This window comes from Madurella fahalii (genome assembly GCF_045866475.1).
Source record: "Madurella fahalii IFM 68171 DNA, scaffold_3, whole genome shotgun sequence".
Taxonomy (NCBI): domain Eukaryota; kingdom Fungi; phylum Ascomycota; class Sordariomycetes; order Sordariales; genus Madurella; species Madurella fahalii.
Window position 1 is genome coordinate 2,005,234 of NW_027263973.1, and position 18,214 is coordinate 2,023,447.

The 18,214-nt window shown below is 55.0% G+C and overlaps 7 protein-coding genes across 7 annotated transcripts; 5 read left to right on the forward strand and 2 right to left on the reverse strand.

Annotated features, from left to right (window-relative positions):
* Positions 1-27: 27 nt before the first annotated feature.
* Positions 28-1,164, reverse strand: saf4 (the record flags this gene model as incomplete). Its single annotated transcript, XM_071061479.1, has 1 exon — positions 28-1,164. The coding sequence occupies one exon, from the start codon at positions 1,162-1,164 to the stop codon at positions 28-30; it is 1,137 nt and encodes a 378-aa protein (XP_070917580.1).
* Positions 1,165-2,091: 927 nt separating this feature from the next.
* MFIFM68171_06060 (uncharacterized protein) lies at positions 2,092-3,700 on the forward strand (the record flags this gene model as incomplete). Its single annotated transcript, XM_071061480.1, has 3 exons — positions 2,092-2,591; positions 2,644-2,733; positions 2,803-3,700. The coding sequence occupies 3 exons, from the start codon at positions 2,092-2,094 to the stop codon at positions 3,698-3,700; spliced, it is 1,488 nt and encodes a 495-aa protein (XP_070917581.1).
* Positions 3,701-3,987: 287 nt separating this feature from the next.
* MFIFM68171_06061 (uncharacterized protein) lies at positions 3,988-4,964 on the forward strand (the record flags this gene model as incomplete). The annotated part of the gene is made up of 2 exons (XM_071061481.1): positions 3,988-4,121; positions 4,283-4,964. 2 exons carry the CDS (start codon positions 3,988-3,990, stop codon positions 4,962-4,964), a joined length of 816 nt encoding a protein of 271 aa, XP_070917582.1.
* A 634-nt stretch (positions 4,965-5,598) lies between these two features.
* Positions 5,599-7,938, forward strand: MFIFM68171_06062 (uncharacterized protein; the record flags this gene model as incomplete). The annotated part of the gene is made up of 10 exons (XM_071061482.1): positions 5,599-5,891; positions 5,947-6,052; positions 6,107-6,249; positions 6,307-6,391; positions 6,451-6,511; positions 6,569-6,682; positions 6,740-6,788; positions 6,849-7,028; positions 7,118-7,743; positions 7,835-7,938. The coding sequence occupies 10 exons, from the start codon at positions 5,599-5,601 to the stop codon at positions 7,936-7,938; spliced, it is 1,761 nt and encodes a 586-aa protein (XP_070917583.1).
* Positions 7,939-8,223: 285 nt separating this feature from the next.
* MFIFM68171_06063 (Cytochrome P450 monooxygenase gloP) lies at positions 8,224-10,005 on the reverse strand (the record flags this gene model as incomplete). Its single annotated transcript, XM_071061483.1, has 3 exons — positions 8,224-8,395; positions 8,464-9,698; positions 9,775-10,005. The coding sequence occupies 3 exons, from the start codon at positions 10,003-10,005 to the stop codon at positions 8,224-8,226; spliced, it is 1,638 nt and encodes a 545-aa protein (XP_070917584.1).
* An 870-nt stretch (positions 10,006-10,875) lies between these two features.
* MFIFM68171_06064 (DNA repair metallo-beta-lactamase domain-containing protein) lies at positions 10,876-13,202 on the forward strand (the record flags this gene model as incomplete). Its single annotated transcript, XM_071061484.1, has 9 exons — positions 10,876-10,921; positions 10,971-11,076; positions 11,139-11,265; positions 11,316-11,421; positions 11,479-11,737; positions 11,798-11,843; positions 11,898-12,265; positions 12,311-12,657; positions 12,712-13,202. The coding sequence occupies 9 exons, from the start codon at positions 10,876-10,878 to the stop codon at positions 13,200-13,202; spliced, it is 1,896 nt and encodes a 631-aa protein (XP_070917585.1).
* Positions 13,203-13,963: 761 nt separating this feature from the next.
* Positions 13,964-15,231, forward strand: MFIFM68171_06065 (Arabinosidase; the record flags this gene model as incomplete). Its single annotated transcript, XM_071061485.1, has 4 exons — positions 13,964-14,347; positions 14,404-14,560; positions 14,617-14,648; positions 14,716-15,231. 4 exons carry the CDS (start codon positions 13,964-13,966, stop codon positions 15,229-15,231), a joined length of 1,089 nt encoding a protein of 362 aa, XP_070917586.1.
* Positions 15,232-18,214: the final 2,983 nt, after the last annotated feature.

Here is an 18,214-nt window from a genome sequence, read left to right on the forward strand (position 1 = left end):
ACCCGGAGCTCGGAGCGCCCAGCCGGTTCAGTCCGAGTCCGAGTCGTAGCTCACCAAAGCAGTTGTTGTGCCAGCTAGCACTTTTGGCGTGTCGCTCCCGTCTGCAACAAACGGTGGAGGATCAGGGGCCTCCTCGGTCACTCTCTTCCTCTTGAGGCCGGGCAGCCGGGCAGGTCCCTTGGGTGTGTTTTCCCTGCTGCTGAAGTCGAGGAACGGATCTCTCGCAGCCCGCGTATTCCCCACGATTTCTGAGACCAGGTTCTCTCGCGTCCGAGATGCAGCAATCTCCGACTTCAGTTTCCGCTGTCCCTTGGCCGACGAGCCTCTCCCCGCCTCACTCCTTCTTGTCTCGACCTTGCCCGACTCACACCCGAACAACGGCCGCACCAGCGCCTTCTCCACACCGCGATCTCCCCCCGCATCCACACTTCCATAATCCACCAGCGCCGCCCTCCTCGAGTCCTCCTCCGTCTCCGGCAGCAGCTCAATTCCCAAGCTCATCCTATCCTTCAAATCCTCCGCCCTAGCCGCCTCCTTCTCCCTTGCGTGCCTCCCAACCCGAAACGCCTTCCTCAACCTCTGGTTCTGTGCATACGGATCATCCCACTGCCGATCCACCGCATCCTGCAGCTCACCTATCCTCCGCCCAGCCATCTCCAGCCGTTCGCGGTCGGCGATCGTTTTCTCGAGTTTCCCAAACGCGCTCTCCCTCTGCTCCGCCCTCTCCCTCTCCGTGGTGATCACGAACCCGGCCATCCCGCTCCCGACCAGACTGTCGCCCTCCGCTTCCCCCGCGCCGGTATCCCTCCTCCGCGCCCCGGAGACGACGACGAAGTCGGAGTTCTTGGGGTCGGTCCGCATCTCGATCTCGCCGCCGCACGCGCCGTGCCGCAGCCGGAACGACCAGATCGGCGTCGTGTAGTAGCTGCCCGCGCGCCGCTTCTCGGCGTTGAAGCGCACCCCCTGCCCGATCAGCGTCGGCTGCGGGCAGGTCGCGCACCACACGGCGAAGGGCATCTCGAAGCGCACGACCAGGATCCCCTGGGCCCGCAGCTTGGACGCGCGCGACCCCAGCGGGTGCTTGTGGTGCAGGGCGTTGCCCGAGGCCGCTACTAGGCCTTCCTGGTCGGGAGGGACGTAGCGTCCCATATTGAAGCCCTGCATCTTAGCGGGTGGGTTTTGGTGTTGGTGGGCTGTCGAGATGGGCGGTTAATAGGGATATAGGTGGGTGTTGCTTTCTGGTGGACTTTTCGGTGGTTCTTTGGCGCGGGCGTGCTTGTTTGTTGGCGCGGTTCCACGATGGGTTCAGGTGTGCTGGGATATTGAAAGAGAGAAGAGGACTCTGCCTGATCTCAAGAACCAAGATGTTTAGGTTCGTCGTCGTGTGTGAGCTGGTCGGTAGTTGACTATGTCACTAGGCAGAGCAATGACCAGCTGTCGCGAATGGTGGCATGTGGTTCCAACCCTAACCCTACACTATCCCCTGGCTGTTTGCTGGAGCACACGGGCCGCGGCGGGGCCATCTTTGCCCAGGGCCGAGCCTGCAAACCCACAAACCCTCGGCCCATCAGCTAGTTATGGCATGCTATCGAGTCTCCTGATCTCCATTCCGCCCAACGACACTAACAGATGCTTCAATTTTGATGCCTTGCATCTGTCCCCCGGATCAATCTCCTAATCCAATACCCGCTCACTAGCGGCGCCTCATTATTAGAGGTGGTCATCTCGGATCGTTAAAAACGTCTCACTATGCCGCTTGCTCCGTGTTGCATCTCGACTCCATACTCTGTTATACTGCGGTAGGACTAGCACATATAGATCCTTTCCAGTGCTGGAGGATGGAGGTTTGACATGGAGATATGACATGGACTGCGGCTATTGTGAGACGTTTCCTATCCTCCGAAAAGACGCCCCCTTATTTGGTTGATTCGAGGGCAAAAAGACGCATTTCATTCGCTAGCACCTCTGGGTGGCTTTGAGTGGTTGTGATGAAGCCGTGGCCCACAACTCACGCCAGCCTTGCTGCCCAGCTGAACTGTTTTCACCTCTTCGCTCCCCAGCAACCTTCGGCTACTTGGCGTACCCGATGATATGGACCCGCTCAGCATTATCGGCGTGGCCGCCGCGGCTGTCCAGTTCCTCGACTTCGGGACCCGTCTGCTTGCTGAGACGATAGGCGTCTACCAAGGCGCGTCGGCTGCCAATGCAAGACTGCTCGACATAGCCAAGGTATCCGGTGAACTAGCAGCGTTTACCCGCCAAGTCCGGGAGAAGATGAGCCCTCTGGCCAGGCCAAACCATGCTCTGACAATCTCTGAGATAGCCCTGCTTGACGCATGCCAAGCTTGCGAGTCCGCCAGCCAGGGCGTTATGGAGTTCATCTCCAAGATCAGCAGTCGTGTTGTAACGCTAGAAGAGAAGGGGAACAAGAAGAACAAGCATAGCGACCCGTCGAGCCAAAACACATCAAAGCTGGAGAGTTTGAGGATGGCGGTGAAGCTTGTGTCCAAAAAGAGCCAGATCTGCGACATGGAGATGACGTTGAGAGATATCAAGTCCCGCTTGATGCTGGCAATGATTTCGAATCTATGGTATGATACTTGCATTCGATCATTGGATGTCTCGTATGCTAATCAAGCCCAGGGAGCGTTCTGGGGGTCAGAGAGATCATCCTGCCGATGACAGTCAGGCCGCCTCCCGCCATTGTAGACTCATCGAACAACTCAACCCTCGGTAGAGAGAAACCGCGACTACTCCTACTACCCACTCAACCTCTATCTTCACCTACAACGTGCCGGTTAGCCCAATTAATACGGGGGACGCCGCCAGCATGCAAGCCCTGCTGAGCAACCTGCGTTTCCCATCGCAGGACAACCGCGTCCAGACCATTCCCAAGGCCTACGAGCGCACATTTGACTGGATATTTCAGGAGCCGTGCCAGTTGAAGGAAGATGCACCCATGTGGTCCAGTTTCCCCAACTGGCTTGAACACGACGCGGAGAACGTGTTCTGGATCACGGGCAAGCCCGGCTCGGGCAAGTCGACCATGATGAAGTACTTGGCCCAAGAGACCCGGACAACGTCGTATCTCAACAAGTGGTCATCTCCGTGGCCAGCCCTAGTCGTGGCCTTTTATTCTTGGAATGCGGGAACCGAACTACAAAAGTCTCAAGGACTCCTTCGGACCTTGTTGTATCAGGTCATTGAGAAAGCACCAAATCTCGGGCCGAAACTGCTTCCCGGACGTTGGGCGGCGATCAAAATCTTTGGAGAAACTGCCGCCGACCAGTTGCCGTCATGGACATGGCAAGAGCTCTTCGAGAGCCTCACTTTGTTGTCCTCGTTGAATGACCGGCCCTTCAACTTGGCTGTTTTTGTCGACGGGCTGGACGAATTCGACGGGGACCACGTCCGGCTCATAGATGTCATCAAGCTGTTCCACAGCCGCCCAGGCATAAAGGTCTGTGTCAGCAGCCGGCCATGGAACGATTTCCGAGACGCCTTCGCCGATTGCCCACAGGTTCGGATGGAGATGCTTACCAAGCAAGACATGGAGTCGTTCGTACGGGGAAAGTTTGAAATGAATCGGGCATTCACCGAGCTCCAGGCTGTGCTCCCGACCGACGCCCAAGAGTTGCTATTGGGTATCGTGGAGAAAGCTAAGGGGGTTTTCCTCTGGGTCTCGGTCGTGACATCCTAAACGGTCTGACCGAAGGGGATACGCTAACAGCGCTGAAAGCAATGCTAAACCAACTCCCCAGCGACCTTGGTTCACTGTACGAAAGCCTCTGGCGGCGGATCAAGCCGGCATACCAGAGCGAAGGCGCTCGACTCCTTTTAATATTTCAGGCGTGGACTCAACTGCCGCGCGCCGAATTAGAGTTATATCGTCTTCAAAAAGCTATGCTGTCGGCCGGCATACCAGCGCGAATGTTATGGATTGCAGATGGCGAATCGACAAAAACTTCAGACATCTATATCATCCAAATGTTGACAAGGAGACTCAACAGCCGCACACGCGGCTTGTTGGAGATAACCCCGGCTGGCGTTGTTGACTACTTGCACAGGACCGTAAAGGACTGGATGGGCGTTGAGGGCACGCTTTGGTTGGAAATCAAGGAGTCAGCACCAAAGGACTTTGATGTTCACCTCGCAATCCTAGAGGCTATATCATCCGAAACAGCCGACATGATGATCCAGCCCATACGCTATATCAATCGCATATACAGAGGTGTGACTTGGGCCTGGGTCATGATTTGCTTTCATCATGCGTCCATGGTAGTGACAAGCCCGAGAATTATGGCCGAGTCGCCAGCATTTTGGATAAGCTAGCGACCGCCCTTAAAACAGCCCACAAAAACGGTGGGAGTCGCCAAATCCTGCCTGCCTGGGTCAATCTCGAACTGCCGCCGGCGCAGGACTATGGGTTTGTCGCTCTCGCGGCCGAATTCGGCATCGCTACATATGTGAGAGCAAAAGTTGATTCGGATCCCAACTACTTGCTATTCCGGGGCGACGAAACCGATCTTATCTGGCGTATCGTGCTTGGGCCGGGCCCGGCCGCGCTACCGCAACGTGAACTCGACATCCTTAGCAAATCCAAGGGTGATATAGATGACTGGAACGATTATCTTTCTGAAATGAGGCGATTCAGGGTTAAATATATAGACTTCAACCCCGCTGGGCGGTACCGGCTTGCTTGCGACCTCATACGTACAACCTCGGAGAGGGTTAAGGACCCAACAGCGCTGCGGAAACTGCTGATTCCGCTGCGGCGCGAGGTTGTCCAGGCGGGAGACGGTCGCAAGAAACAAGACGATTTTGGCATCCTGGTTCCAGTAAGCGATAGTGGCAGCAGGGAACTACCGTATTGGGCTGCAGTAGTTGAGCTGCTTGAGAGTTACGGCGGGAAGGACTCGCTCGGGAGGCGGATAGGCAACACTGTGGCTTCCTGGCTTCGCTAGCTTGGGAATTTGTTGAAAGAGTGTTTGATAATGAGAGCGTATCTTTGGACTGTAGGAAACGTCTCACGATGCTGTATCTTACAAAGATCTCTTATCCCACACATATACCAACAGCATCCGTACAAGTTTCATCTGGGTATAGTTATAGTTATTCTTAGCCTTTTCTGTTTCTACTATGGTTCCCCTTCCGTTCCCTTCCTCCATTAAGCTTGGGACTAGGCTCCATAGAGTACAGTAAGCATCGAGAGCTACGGTACAGTACGGTGAAACGTTTCTTAGGCCCGAAGGATAGAGGCTCTCCTAAATAATAACCACTAAAAAAGCTACCGTTACAACCCGGTGGAGCCGGTATCTGTATAAGCGGCCAAGACCATGCTTGGACAATCCAAGATCGGCAGCAGGGTACGCCTGTGCGCTTAACCAGATGCCTAAAGCTTCGGTCTATTTCATCCCGGGCGGTCAGCGATTTCGGTTTGTTTATCCCGCTTTACCCGGCAATGTGACGTCTTCACCCTGTTTGCGGGGCCAACTACCAGGCCCGCGGTGATGGTTCACTTACATATTGCGAGGGCGAGCCTCTCTGTTGCCAACGGTTCTTTGCGGCAGAGAGGCAGAGATCGACCAAGTCCACACCATGTTTCTCACTCGTCTGCTACTGGGGCTCTCGGCCTGCATGCTTGTCCCCGTAGGACATGCAGCCAATTCCACCTACTATAATCCCATATTTCCCGGCTTCTACCCGGACCCGAGCTGCATATATGTTCCAGAGCGCGACAATACCTTCTTCTGTGCCTCTTCGAGCTTCAATGCATTCCCCGGTATCCCTATCCATGCTAGCAAGGATCTGCAGAACTGGAAGTTGATCGGCCATGTACTGAACCGAAGGGAGCAGCTGCCCCGATTGGCCGAGACCAACCGGTCAACAAGGTGACCAACTGATAAGCAAGTTCCCTGTGGATCACCATGGCTAACTTCTTCAAAGTGGCATATGGGCACCAACGCTTCGCTTTCATGATGAGACCTTCTGGCTAGTCACTACCCTTGTGGATGATGACCGCCCCCAAGCGGACTCTTCTAGATGGGATAATGTGCGAAATCGGTGGTGAATTCTTGTGTTTCTCCGTACTGACTTGTTGCCACAGATCATCTTCAAGGGCAAGGACCCCTACGATCCGGCCTCATGGTCCAATGCTGTCCACTTCAACTTCACCGGATACGATCCGGAGCCCTTCTGGGATGTGGACGGGAAAACTTACATCAATGGTGCGCATGCCTGGCAGGTTGGGTAAGCTCTTCTCCGTTTTTGCTCGTATTTCCATTTAAGGCTTACCCTCCATATAAGACCCTACATTGAGCAAGCCGAGGCGAACCTTGATACGGGTGAGGTTGGCGAGTGGCATATCATTTGGAATGGAACCGGTGGCTTGGTGTGTTTTTTTTCCTTCTCCGGTTTTAAGCTGACTTCATCTGACCGTCGCCGGCTCAGGCCCCTGAAGGACCGCATATCTATCACAAGGATGGCTGGTATTACCTCTTAGCTGCGGAGGGTAGGTGGATGTCTTGTCGGGACTTTCTAGCACGGAGTAGAGCTGACGGGAATGCAGGGGGTACTGGCATCAACCACATGGTGACCATGGCCCGATCGAAGAACGTGTCCGGACCCTATGAGTCTTACGCTGGAAACCCAGTGTTGACTAATGCCAACACTACGAGCTACTGTAAGAGATATCACTCTCCTGAACGACACTTTAAGGATGCTGATGATTCGTGGGCAGTCCAAACCATTGGTCATGCCGATTTATTCCAAGATGGCAACGGCAACTGGTGAGAGGCAGCACAACCCCTATGATATGAGTGGAAGGGATACTAACAGGAGCATCGTAGGTGGGCCGTCGCTCTCTCGACTCGCTCCGGGCCAGACTACCTCCACTTCCCCATGGGCAGAGAGACCATCATGACCCCAGTGAGCTGGCCAGAGGGGGAATTCCCAACATTCACCCCCGTCACTGGCAGGGTGAGCGGTTGGCCGATGCCTCCCACAGCCACCGATATCCGCGGGGTCGGGTAAGTCCAGTAATCCCTTCCCTCCCTAACTAAAGAGAGGGAAAAAAGAAGAAAAGAAAATCTCACTAACCTTCTTAACCCAACCCCAGCCCCTTCGTCAACCACGCCGAACCCGAGATCCTCATCTTTTCCGCCGACACCACCCTCCCCCCGCACCTCACACACTGGCGTTTTCCCATCCCCTCCTCCTTCACCCCCTCCCCGCCCGAAAAGCCCAACACCCTCCGCCTGACCCCGTCCACCCTCAACTTGACGGCGCTCAACGGCAACTACGCCGGCCCTTCCGGGCAGACCTTCATCTCGCGCCGGCAGCAGCACACGCTCTTCACCTTCAGCGTGGACCTCGACTTCTCGCCGAGCGCCCTGGAGGAGGAGGCCGGCGTGACGGCCTTCCTGACGCAGAACCACCACCTCGACATGGGCATCGTCATGCTCCCTCCCAACGCTAGCACGGCTACTCTGCCGGGCCATTCGGCGGAGGAAGAGGAGGGAGCACTGATCCCCCACGTGCGCTTTCGCGGGGAATCGTACGTGCCGGTGCCGGCGCCCCTGGTGGTCCCCGTGCCGGAGGCCTGGAGGGGCAAGCCGCTGAGGCTGGAGATCAAGGCGGCGAATATGACGCATTACACATTCAGCGTGGGGCCAGCGGAGGCGAGGTCGCTGATGCAGACTTTGTTGTACGCTTCGAACGAGCCGGTTAGTTGGGGGTTTACTGGTGAGTTAATATTTTTTTTATTTTTTTTTTTTTTTTTGCCCTCCTAATATTTATGCCTCGAGATGGAGAGATTGCTGACTGCGTTTTACAGGCGTGCTGCTTGGTATTTACAGCACGAGCAACGGTGGAAATGGGACGACACCGGCGTACTTTTCGAACTGGCAGTACCTCCCACAGGGGCAGTTCAGAGATTGATGACTTAATATGAGGGGTGGATATACCTTTGGTGTTTTCTAATTTCCAGGGACGGATATATTCATGTACCAAAATGGTTATGTAACTGATGATGTGCGGAAAACCCAAACAACCACGCTCTATGCTGATGCGCCGGGTATTTGATTACCATGCACCGCTTGGGCATCCCCAACAAGCCACAATCATGCCTAGGCCAACTTGATTCTAGGACAGATTCAACTCCTTTCTATTTTGCCCTTCTATTTCTTGTGATAAATGGCGGAGAGCACGGGTGGACACGGCGGCTTAAACTGTACCTTTCCGTCTCCTGACCTCGATCTTGACCTGCACCGGGGGGATAATAGTACCTCCGATCCATAGGTTCTTCGGCTTCTCGGGTAGAGGTTTAAGTTCATAATTCTCTAGCAAATAAGCCAGTATGATCTTGAGTTCGTGCGCGACGAAGAAGCGCCCAGGACTGAGGCCTATTGTCAGTATTTCCATGCATCACTCCATTTAGAGGCGGAAGACAAAGGGGCAACTCACCAGGCATGCCGCCCATGGCTGAAAGGGAGGTACTCAGCGCTTGTCGTCACCATCCCCAGCCTCATCACGGCCATCGCCTCGTCCGCGTCCCGCTTCTCCTCGGCCGGCCGCGCCTCGTAGGCCTCTCGCGCGCGCGAGAACCGCCAGGGGTCGTATCGGTCCGGGTCCTCATACAACTCCGGGTCGCGGTGCGTCCCGGCCATGTCGAGCATCAGAGACGCACCGTACGGCGCGTGCCATCCCTCGACCGTGTTCGTCACCCCCTCGGGGGCGACAACCTTGCGGTGGGTGAGCGCCGTGGCAAAGTTGCTGAAGCGCATGCTCTCCTTGATGGCGCTATCGGTGCGGTGGAGGCGTGCCAGGCCCTGCTTGGTCCAGGCGCCGTTTTCCTCGGCGAAGACGCGGGCGGTTTCCTCCCGGATGGTGTCGAGGCAGTTAAGGGAGGGGTCGGAGGAGAGGAGGTCGAGAACCAGGTTGAAACCCGTCAGGACGGTCGTGTGGATGGCGGCAAACTCTACGGGAAGCAGTCGCTTCGAGAGCATTTCCGGATTGAGTTCATGCCCGAGGCCCTCGGTTTTCGCCTGACGGATCAGCCAGGTCAGCATGTCTTCTGGCGGCCGCCAGTCGTCGTAGGCTGGGTCAACGCCCGAGGCCTTGCGCGTCATGTCATACAAGCGTTGCTCAATGAGCGGCTTGGCCTTGAGGTACGACTTGCGCCAGTGCCACCGGTTGGAAAGGGCGCAGATAGGGCCCACGAGGGGTTGGAATATGCGGGGAAACATCTGGAGAATGAAGCTATTGCGGACGACATCGTCGGCAAAGGCGACCTGGCCGTCGAGGAATTCCTGATCCCGACATAGAGGAGCGCCAACTAGGATCCGGTTGGTCACGCGCGGGACAATGCCCAGCCAAGCTTCCCAGAGGTTTAGGGACTTCCAGTTTTCCGTATCTTTGCCAAAGGCGGCGTCTATTGCTCCATGCACCTCGTCCTGTAGGCCGGGGATAAGGCCGACAAGATTGCGGGCAAGGTGCTTGTGGATGGTCTGGATGGGGAACTGGTCATCGATACCAAAGAACTGGTAGTCGTTGTGCAGGGCGTCTCGGTGGGCTTCCTTGGTGGACAGCACTCGGTCGGGGAGTTCGAGCATCCAGGCCGTCTGTGATCGGGGGACGACGATCTCCTGCGGGCGGCTCGGGGCCGAGGGGACTACGAAAGCGCGGCCATGCTTCGAGTACTATCAATAGCTAGCGGGTTAGAACCTGCGGAGGCGGCCGAGAGGAGCGGTCATGGCGAAATGGACGCTGGTATACCTTGTCATAGCCCTCGGCAACCCACATGTTGTAGCGGGTTACAAAATACAGCCAGTTCTTGACGGTGCCCAGGAAGCCGTCGGCAAAACCGACCCTGGGCAGCGACTTGGGATACCGGGGCTTCCATGTGAAGTCGACGATAAAGGAGCCGATTGTAAAGACAACGATGAGAGCGGCGATGCGACCTGGCGTTATCGATTCGAGCAGTTGGGAGCTCAGTCCCGGGGCCATGGCTGATACAGTCCAGGGTTCGGTGGGCGATGAATTGCGGTGAAATCAGTCGGGTCGGCTCTTTGTTGAAGGAGCAGCCGGCGGTATTTGGATGCTATACAGCAGCGTGCATTGCTGGCTCTCCATGTCGCCGCCGTCTCCGTCAGCATGACTTGGACGTTGGCGTGCGCAGCGGGTGAAACAGAGGGCCGAGCCGCTGACAAGCCTTGTTGGGGGCTCCCCTGAGATCGCCAGGGGTTGAGCTGCGCCTTGCCGGGCTGGCGTTAGCCCACTTTAATCCGCTCTAGGCTACGCTACAGTGCTCGGCCGGTCATCTGGGGCACCCCGTTCATCGAACGCACACCCCGACGATCTCGCCCCAGTCGACCCAACCTCCACAGAAGCCTGCCGCATCAGCCGCATCGTCGGGTTTCACAATTTCGATGGGCTGAGCTCAACCCGTTCATGACCGCGCAAAGCGTGCGTCTGATTTGCTGTAACGGTTAGACGCATTCGGCATTCGCATTCGCATTCGCATGGAATTCCATAAGGTATCAACAGGCTTTCGCCAGCTGCGCAACCCAGGCAGATTGATACTACTGCCGAGCGGACAGTCCGCCACGGCGTTGATGTAAACAAGAGTTTCTTTGTCTCGAGACCTTACCCAAGTTTAAGTTTAAGGTTATATTAGTACCACGAGCACTCCGCATATGTGTGGGGTGAGGTGGAGATGACGAACGGCGCCCACTCTTGTCTTCAGCGAAACGGACCTGCTGCCTGGAGCTGTTCCGCCAGCCTGAGTTCGTGCGACTTGGACGCCTCCCGCTCGCTTTTCTGGTATTTTACCCGACGCTGCCTCCCTCGGACGACGTGGTAGAGTCCAGGCCCGCCATGTCCACCTTCAACGGCCTTGTGGCTGAGTTCCCGGACATCAGAGGCAAGCACTGCTCCTTGTGTGCAGTTGACGTCAGCTCACCGATTTGCAGTCGACTACTTCCGCTCCCACGCAGACCTTGGGCCGCCATTAGCATGTTTCTTGAGCCATATCCATAGTGACCATCTCGCTGGTTTGGAGACGCTCCGGTCACCGTTGTATGAGGCCCAACCTGGATCCAGCAATCCCTTTTCTGGGATTTCTGACGCGCGATGCCTAGTGTCTACTGCTCCGCCGCCACAAGAGAAATGCTTCTCCGCCTAGAGAGGTTTCCGTGTCGCATCAACTATGCGAATGGCATCTTGGAGGCACGTATACAGCGATATCGCCATCTCAGGAACCTGCTCGTAAGACTAACCCTGTCACTGTGTTTTCCTGCCTAACCGTCCTTCTCAAGAAACCTCTACCCCTGGAGACACCAACAACCCTCGAGCTCTCGCCCGGAAACAACATTCAGGTTACTCTCTTCGACGCCAACCACTGCCCCGGCGCCGTCATGTTCTGTGAGTGCCAACCAAGCTGAAGCCGTCTCGACCTTGTACTGAGATTGGGCCCTGGAGTGCTCGAGGGTCAGGGCAAGGCTGTTCTCTATACTGGAGATATCAGGAGCGAGCCGTGGTTCGTGAATGCTATAGCTAGGTCTCCGCCGCTGATCGAGTATTCCTCTGGCCTTAAGACGCTTGACACAATCTATCTCGACACATCCTTCGTTGACGATGTGGAGTTTCCAACCAAATCGGAGGGCATTAGCGAGCTGCTTCAGAAAGTCTCGAGATACCCTGCCGATACCATCTTTCATTTTCAAGCTTGGACTTATGGGTACGTCCCCATCTTGAAGAGTAAAACTCCTGCAAAAATCGCTTTCCAACCTTTCTCTAGATACGAGGACGTATGGATTGCTCTTTCAAAAGCCCTAGGATCCAGGGTATGCGGCCTTCTCTGCGTTCACGATGAGCATCCGCTGACCCCAACTGCGTAGATCCATGTCGACGAATACAAAATGTTGATGTTCCGTTCGCTAGTGTCCAAACACCCCGATAATCAGTTCGCCCCCCAGTTACATCTCGCCCCAGAAGCCCCTGGGTTGGTGGGCTTCATGTGCGGCAACACATACCATCCAGGTTGTCTGACTCTCGATGAGACAGTTCGTCTCCATAGTTGCGAGAAGGGGAACTACTGCCAGACGGTACAGAAATCGCCGGTTGTGTGGATTCGTCCCATCATCGCCCGACTTCCGGACGGCCTATATATAGCTGAGGTTGGCGTAGGAGGAGGCGGAGATGACTTGGAGCGGGAGGCGGAGCTCGATTATCTCTCGGTAGCGGACATTGAGTCCTTCCTTGAGGTGTAAGTCTCACTTTCCCTGACTAGTAATATTCTCTAACTATGTAGGCTCCGTGATGCCGATTATGTTGCCCATGAACTCGAAGAAATTCGTCAGTTTCTACTCAGCGCCGTGGCTAATGGCAGGAAAGTCCCACTCGATTTGGAACGAGCTGCCTTTAAAGAAGACAACAAGACAGACCTCGTCCACGGCATCCAAGCAATAACCAACAGGTTGAAGCTGCGCAATAAGCAGCTTCCACCCAACGGCGCCGATGCCCGGGCTCTACCCAACGTCATTACGTTTCCGTATTCACGGCATTCATCTTACACCGAGCTTTGCAACCTTGTAAATACATTCAGGCCTGGGGACGTGTGGCCGTGTACCGTCGACGTGCCCAGATGGCTCCTCGAAGGTTTGGATCGCCCCGATGTTCTGTTGATATCAGCTACTAAGGCGGACTGTTTAGACATCACGGTCAACAATCTCTTTTCAGAACAGTGTTCTGGGAATAAGTTCCGGCACGATGAGATGATGCGGGAGCGGTTTGGAGATCAACAGAACCGCACAATGGGCGAGGTTGATAGCCAGGTTTCCGTCGCCTCTGCTGTCACTCTACTCTATCATTCGCCAGCCCCCCTGGACGAACCTGTACCAACTCGTTGCGATCAACGATCCCCGATAGCAGAGACTTCGGCTGAGGACGTGATCATCGACACTAGAACACCTGATTCCGATGATTGCATGCACACGTACGAGTCAACAGGCCTCAACGACGTTGATCCAACAAGACTTCGGGATTCGCAGGAATCGACCATTTCGGCTCAGGCTCTTGAGATTCGCTTAACTGCATTTCAAGCAGTTTTGGCCAATGCCCAAGGCCGGGCCGGCGTGGAAATAGGCTTGCTGTCTACAACAGACAACCACTCTAAGCTGGACGAAGACCTTACTTTTACATAAACCTGGGCTTGAATACCTTGCAGGCTTTTAGCATAATATTAGCATTACGATGAGCATTCTCTTAGCGAGCACTAGCTTGGGTGGCGGGGGGTCAACGGTAACTTCGGTCTGGCCCGGGCATCATGCCCTGTTGGGTGCTCGCGCCGCCTCACCTAGAGATTTGAAGGGGGGTCAACAAGACCTCACTTTTTGATATCCAACTGCCGATCCCCCATACCGTCCTAACGCAGGCCTGAAACGTGGAACCAATACAACCTTCTCCCGGCCGGAAAACGAATTATTCCACAAATCCGTTGCCATTCCGGCCTTGCCAAGGCTGGTGAAGCTGGATCATGAGAACCATACTCGATTCGGACGCTGCCGCAGAATATTAATTCCAGCAGTCGCAAAGACGACCGCACGCTTGGGTAACTTCCGATCGATTATCACCGGTGCACACCACATAATATGGGGAGATTTAGCCACAACCATGCAGCAGACATTCTGGGATACTTTGAGCCTAAATGCAACCTAACCTTCCACAAGCGAGCATGGGGAAGCCGTTTTGCGACGACAGGAGCTGTCTTTGCGCGGGGAGGGCGGGTGGAGCGGGTGATGGCCGTTGGCGAGATATAAGAATGCCGCGCTCCAACAACAACCCGGTTCCTGCAGCCACACCTTCCTTCTCCCCGGTATCTGGGTTCCTCGACCGGGGCTTGCCAAGTCGATCAGCTGCACGGGTCGTAACCAGGCGCATCAGGTGGCCACCTCATAGCTTCAAAATGAGGTGGATAAAGCCCGGGACGGTCCTCAGCCTCGCCGCTCTCCTATCATCGTGGTGCTGCCATGCACTTAGTATTGGCAGATCCGGTTCGGCTGGGCTTACGATCGACACCGCGGGGGTTAGCGGTCAAGTGACGAGGCGTGCCGATCCGAGTCTGGCCGGGTACTTGGGAGTGTTCTTCCTCGGGGCTGACCCTTATGTTTACTTCTACCTCAGCAATGGCAACGACCCTCTGTCCTTCAGGGCCCTCAACCGGGGAGCCGCCATCATGAGACCGACGAAGGGGACCGGGGGTGTTCGGGATCCTACCATCATCGCAGGTGGTGGCAGCGAAGCTGGAAAGAAGTGGTATATAATAGGGACAGACCTGCACATTGGGAGGGTAGGTTGGACTCGGGGTTCACCCTGAATTATTTATTGGTCCTGACGCCAGGATAGACAACATGGGATGCGGCACAGCGAACTGGATCAAGGGGGATTTTCGTTTGGGAAAGTACAGACCTCGTCAATTGGGTGAATGAGAGGCTGGTTGTTGTCGAGGATGGTACTGCCGGCATGGTCTGGGCACCCGAGGCGATCTGGGATCCCGCGAAAGGCATAGTATCCCACCATCACGAGGGGGCCGGTTCTTAAGACTGACTTGATAACCAGGCCAGTATCTGGTCCATTGGGCGTCAAAATTCGTGAGGAAACACCCCATCCCTGGGCAATGGGTTGTGTCTGGAAGTTCATCACTCACTTATCTTGCAGTACCCTACATCTGATCCGAGACACACGGGCGCGCCGTCAAATATCCGCATCCGCTACGCCTACACCAGCGACTTTACAACATTCACGGCACCCCAAACTCTCATCGACAAATCGCCCACCAACATTATCGACTTGAACTTCCTTCCCCTAAACGGAAGCGACGGACAGTCCTTCCTGCGGTTCATGAAGGATGAAACCCAAAAGAACGTTTTTGTCGAGGTGTCTAACACGGGGCTGTTCGGCACTTGGACCCGGCCGGGCGGCGGCTCGGCGATTATAGAGCGGAACGTGGAAGGCCCCGCAGCGTACTTGGACAACCAAAACCCCAGCAAGGTGCATCTGCTCCTGGACTTTTACGGTGGGGACGGGTACCGGCCGTACGAGAGCACAAATCCGGCGAGTAACAGCGGGTGGGCGGCGAGCAACAGGGGGAATTTCCCGAGGAACTTGAGACATGGCAGCGTGTTGCCTGTGAACCAAACCCTGTATGAGGCGTTGAGGGCGAGGTGGGGGTAGATGGAAGAAAACAGGACGGTGTTGTGAGATGCTTAACCGCTGTTGGGGTGCAGTGAAATCTCCGGAGTGGGACGGCCTCGACGCTCCCGAAACAACTCAAATTTTTTGGGGTACACTGGTTCACAATGAGATGCATCTCGCCTTCGGCCGGCGGCCGCTTTCCTCTCTTCCGGTTGGCCATCCGAAAGCCGAGTGGCCGCGAGACAAAGATGCACTTACACTGATGCACTTACACTGATGCACTTACACTGATGCACTTACACTGATGCACTTACACCCGGCCGGGGTTTCGGTTTAACACAATATCCCGCCGAGGAGACTGAGAACCGGACAAACTTGACTGCCTTTCCTCAGTCCTGCTGTCAATCGACTCCGCCTTTCGGTCCCCATTCGTGTATGAATCGCATACCATCTGGCCATCGCCCCTGATGTCGCAAACCCACGCTTCACTCCTCCCGTGGTGGGTGGCTCTGTAAGCGTCCCTGTCTAGCGGCACACACTCCGTCTCACAGCCCTATCTTTTCTCGCCGTCTGTTTCCTGCATCGCCACCTTTGCTACGCTCTCAGGCCCCTATCGTGGCGCCACAATGCATCGCTGTGGCACGTCCACTCAATGCTGGATAAAACTTCCCGAAAGCCTCCAGGATGTCTAAAAATGACCTTTTAGGTGGGACGTCAGAACCATGCATAGTTGCAAAACTATCAGAGCGCGCGGGTTCTCGAGAGACTATTTTTAACATAAAGACGGAGTCTTGCTGCGCCAATACCGATATGAAGGGCGCATCTCTACCTAGGTGTCCGCTCGTCTCACAACCTCGCAGCATTTCTAGTCAGAGATCTATATCCAACTCATAATACTCTCTCGTCACGGTTCCTGTTCTGATTCTCGATCCTGGCCACCAGCTGGACTGTTCACTCCTATAGTTTTGGGGACACCGGTCCCGGCAGGGTGACCAGAGAGTACTGGGGAGCGTCATTCGCCTAACCCAATGCGACGGGCAGCGCGAGCTTCCCAGGGCTCAACGTCAGCTCGCCGTATCCGGGCTCCAGATCCGATAATTGGACACTCACCATCAAGTCAGGGACGGCTTGCCGCTGCACAACTCCGGTAACATGATTACGACTAGGATATGGATCCAGCTCGAGGCGCCACAGAATCAGCTCGTCGACACGAGGAACGAGAGCTGTGTGAACCAGCACCCGTCCTGAGGAATGTGCTAGGGGATATATGCAGTCCCGAAACTGAAGTCGGATCAGGAAGCGGTGGGCGCAGGGTGTGATGGGGTCATACTGGTTGAGTGTTTCAATGAATTGAAGAGATCCGTATCGGCGGGGTTCGGCATCAGAAAGTACCGTTGCCACGAATATTGCTCTGCCACCGGCTTGCGAAGAAGCTTTCAGCGAGAGCGAATCACCCGGCTATTCGGCGTTGACCGCAGGCAAGTACACGCTAACAACTAGCACCAACAAATCTGGGCATTTTGGTGTTCAGAGACATCGGCCACTAACTAGTACCCCATAGCCAACACATCCCCACACAAACTACAGCACGCCCGGCGAGAGTGCCATTTTTGACTTTGCGCAGTTCTCCTGTCCCTTGCCGCACCCAACTGTGCTCGAGTCCCACAGGCCTGACAGCTTCACCGCGTACGACTCGGCCATCCGCCAAGTTTACGTCCTCAGCCATATATGGGGTTGTTCCGAGGAAATGAAAGCCACAATAGCAATCCCTCCAGCGTCAGAGGGAGCGTTAGTGTGTCTTTGAGTCAACGATTTTCAGGAGGGAAGCCGTCGGCTGAGTGCCGGTGTGTTGCCGGACGTTAACTCATCTTTACTGTGGCTGGCGGCTGCACGAGTAGCTCTGCTTGGGTTCTTGTGATCATCGTGTGTTGCCCGTGAGTCTTTTGGCGCTACCAAATATATGAGATAGAACTGGCGCCGGTGTGCGGGAGCAACCAAGGGATATACATTTAGATGCGTATCTGTCTGTGTGACAAGTTTCGTCCGATGTCAACAGCTCCGACGCGGAGATATCCGTAGTGCCCCATTCCGCACCACACCATTCATCAAGCTTGATGTGTCAGACTAACCTTATCTTTAAAGAGACTTCAGTCCGTTCAGTGCTTGCGCATGTAAGCTCCAGGCATACCTACAAGCATGACGGGAAACCAAAAATTCATCATACGCAAGAATCTCCAAGCTGCGTGGGCCTGCCAACGAGTGAGCTCTTCGTTCAATTATGACTGTGGTAGCCCCTAAAGCTCTCCTAATCCAGGAGACAAAGTAAAATCAACATGCTATTAAGTTTTTAACGTGAAACGGAAGCGTTCCCAAGTCGCAATAAATTAGTACAACGCTGCAAGTCATCGGAATATCTTGTATCGCACGTTCACTCCGACCAAACAAACCTAGCCAATCACATTACACCGTTTTCCTATCCATCAGGGGCTGGTTGAGACCTGCTACCAACACAACAGGATTGAACGGTTTCACTCCACCACTAGTCTCCCGCGAACACCTACTACGTATGTTCTGAAGCAAAAGTTTATTCATGCACAAAAAGCGTTTCAGTTCAGTGTAACAGGAATTATCACTACCTCACGCTACCTTACTCATCCTATTCCCAGCCCCAGCAAGCAATCCCAGCCGCAACCCCAACCCCAAAGCAAACCACCCCTTCCCCTCCGCAAAGGGTATCTTTTCCCGTTATCATGCCTACGTACGTCTTTTCTCTCACAAGCCCGTACTTGCACAACAGCCGAGAATAAAAATCGAGAGGGGAGAGAGAGTGGAAACGAGGTAGACGGAAAGAAAAGGAACGGAAAAAAAAGGAAAAGAGTCAAGAAGACTGAAAGAAAGAGAAGAAAACAAACAAAGACGGCAGACAGCCAGCCAACAATCCATCCAGTCCAGTCCATTTGGGAGGGGGGAATCATGGGTTACTAGTTTCGCTCTATGCCTTGCCTTGCCTTGCCTGCCTTCC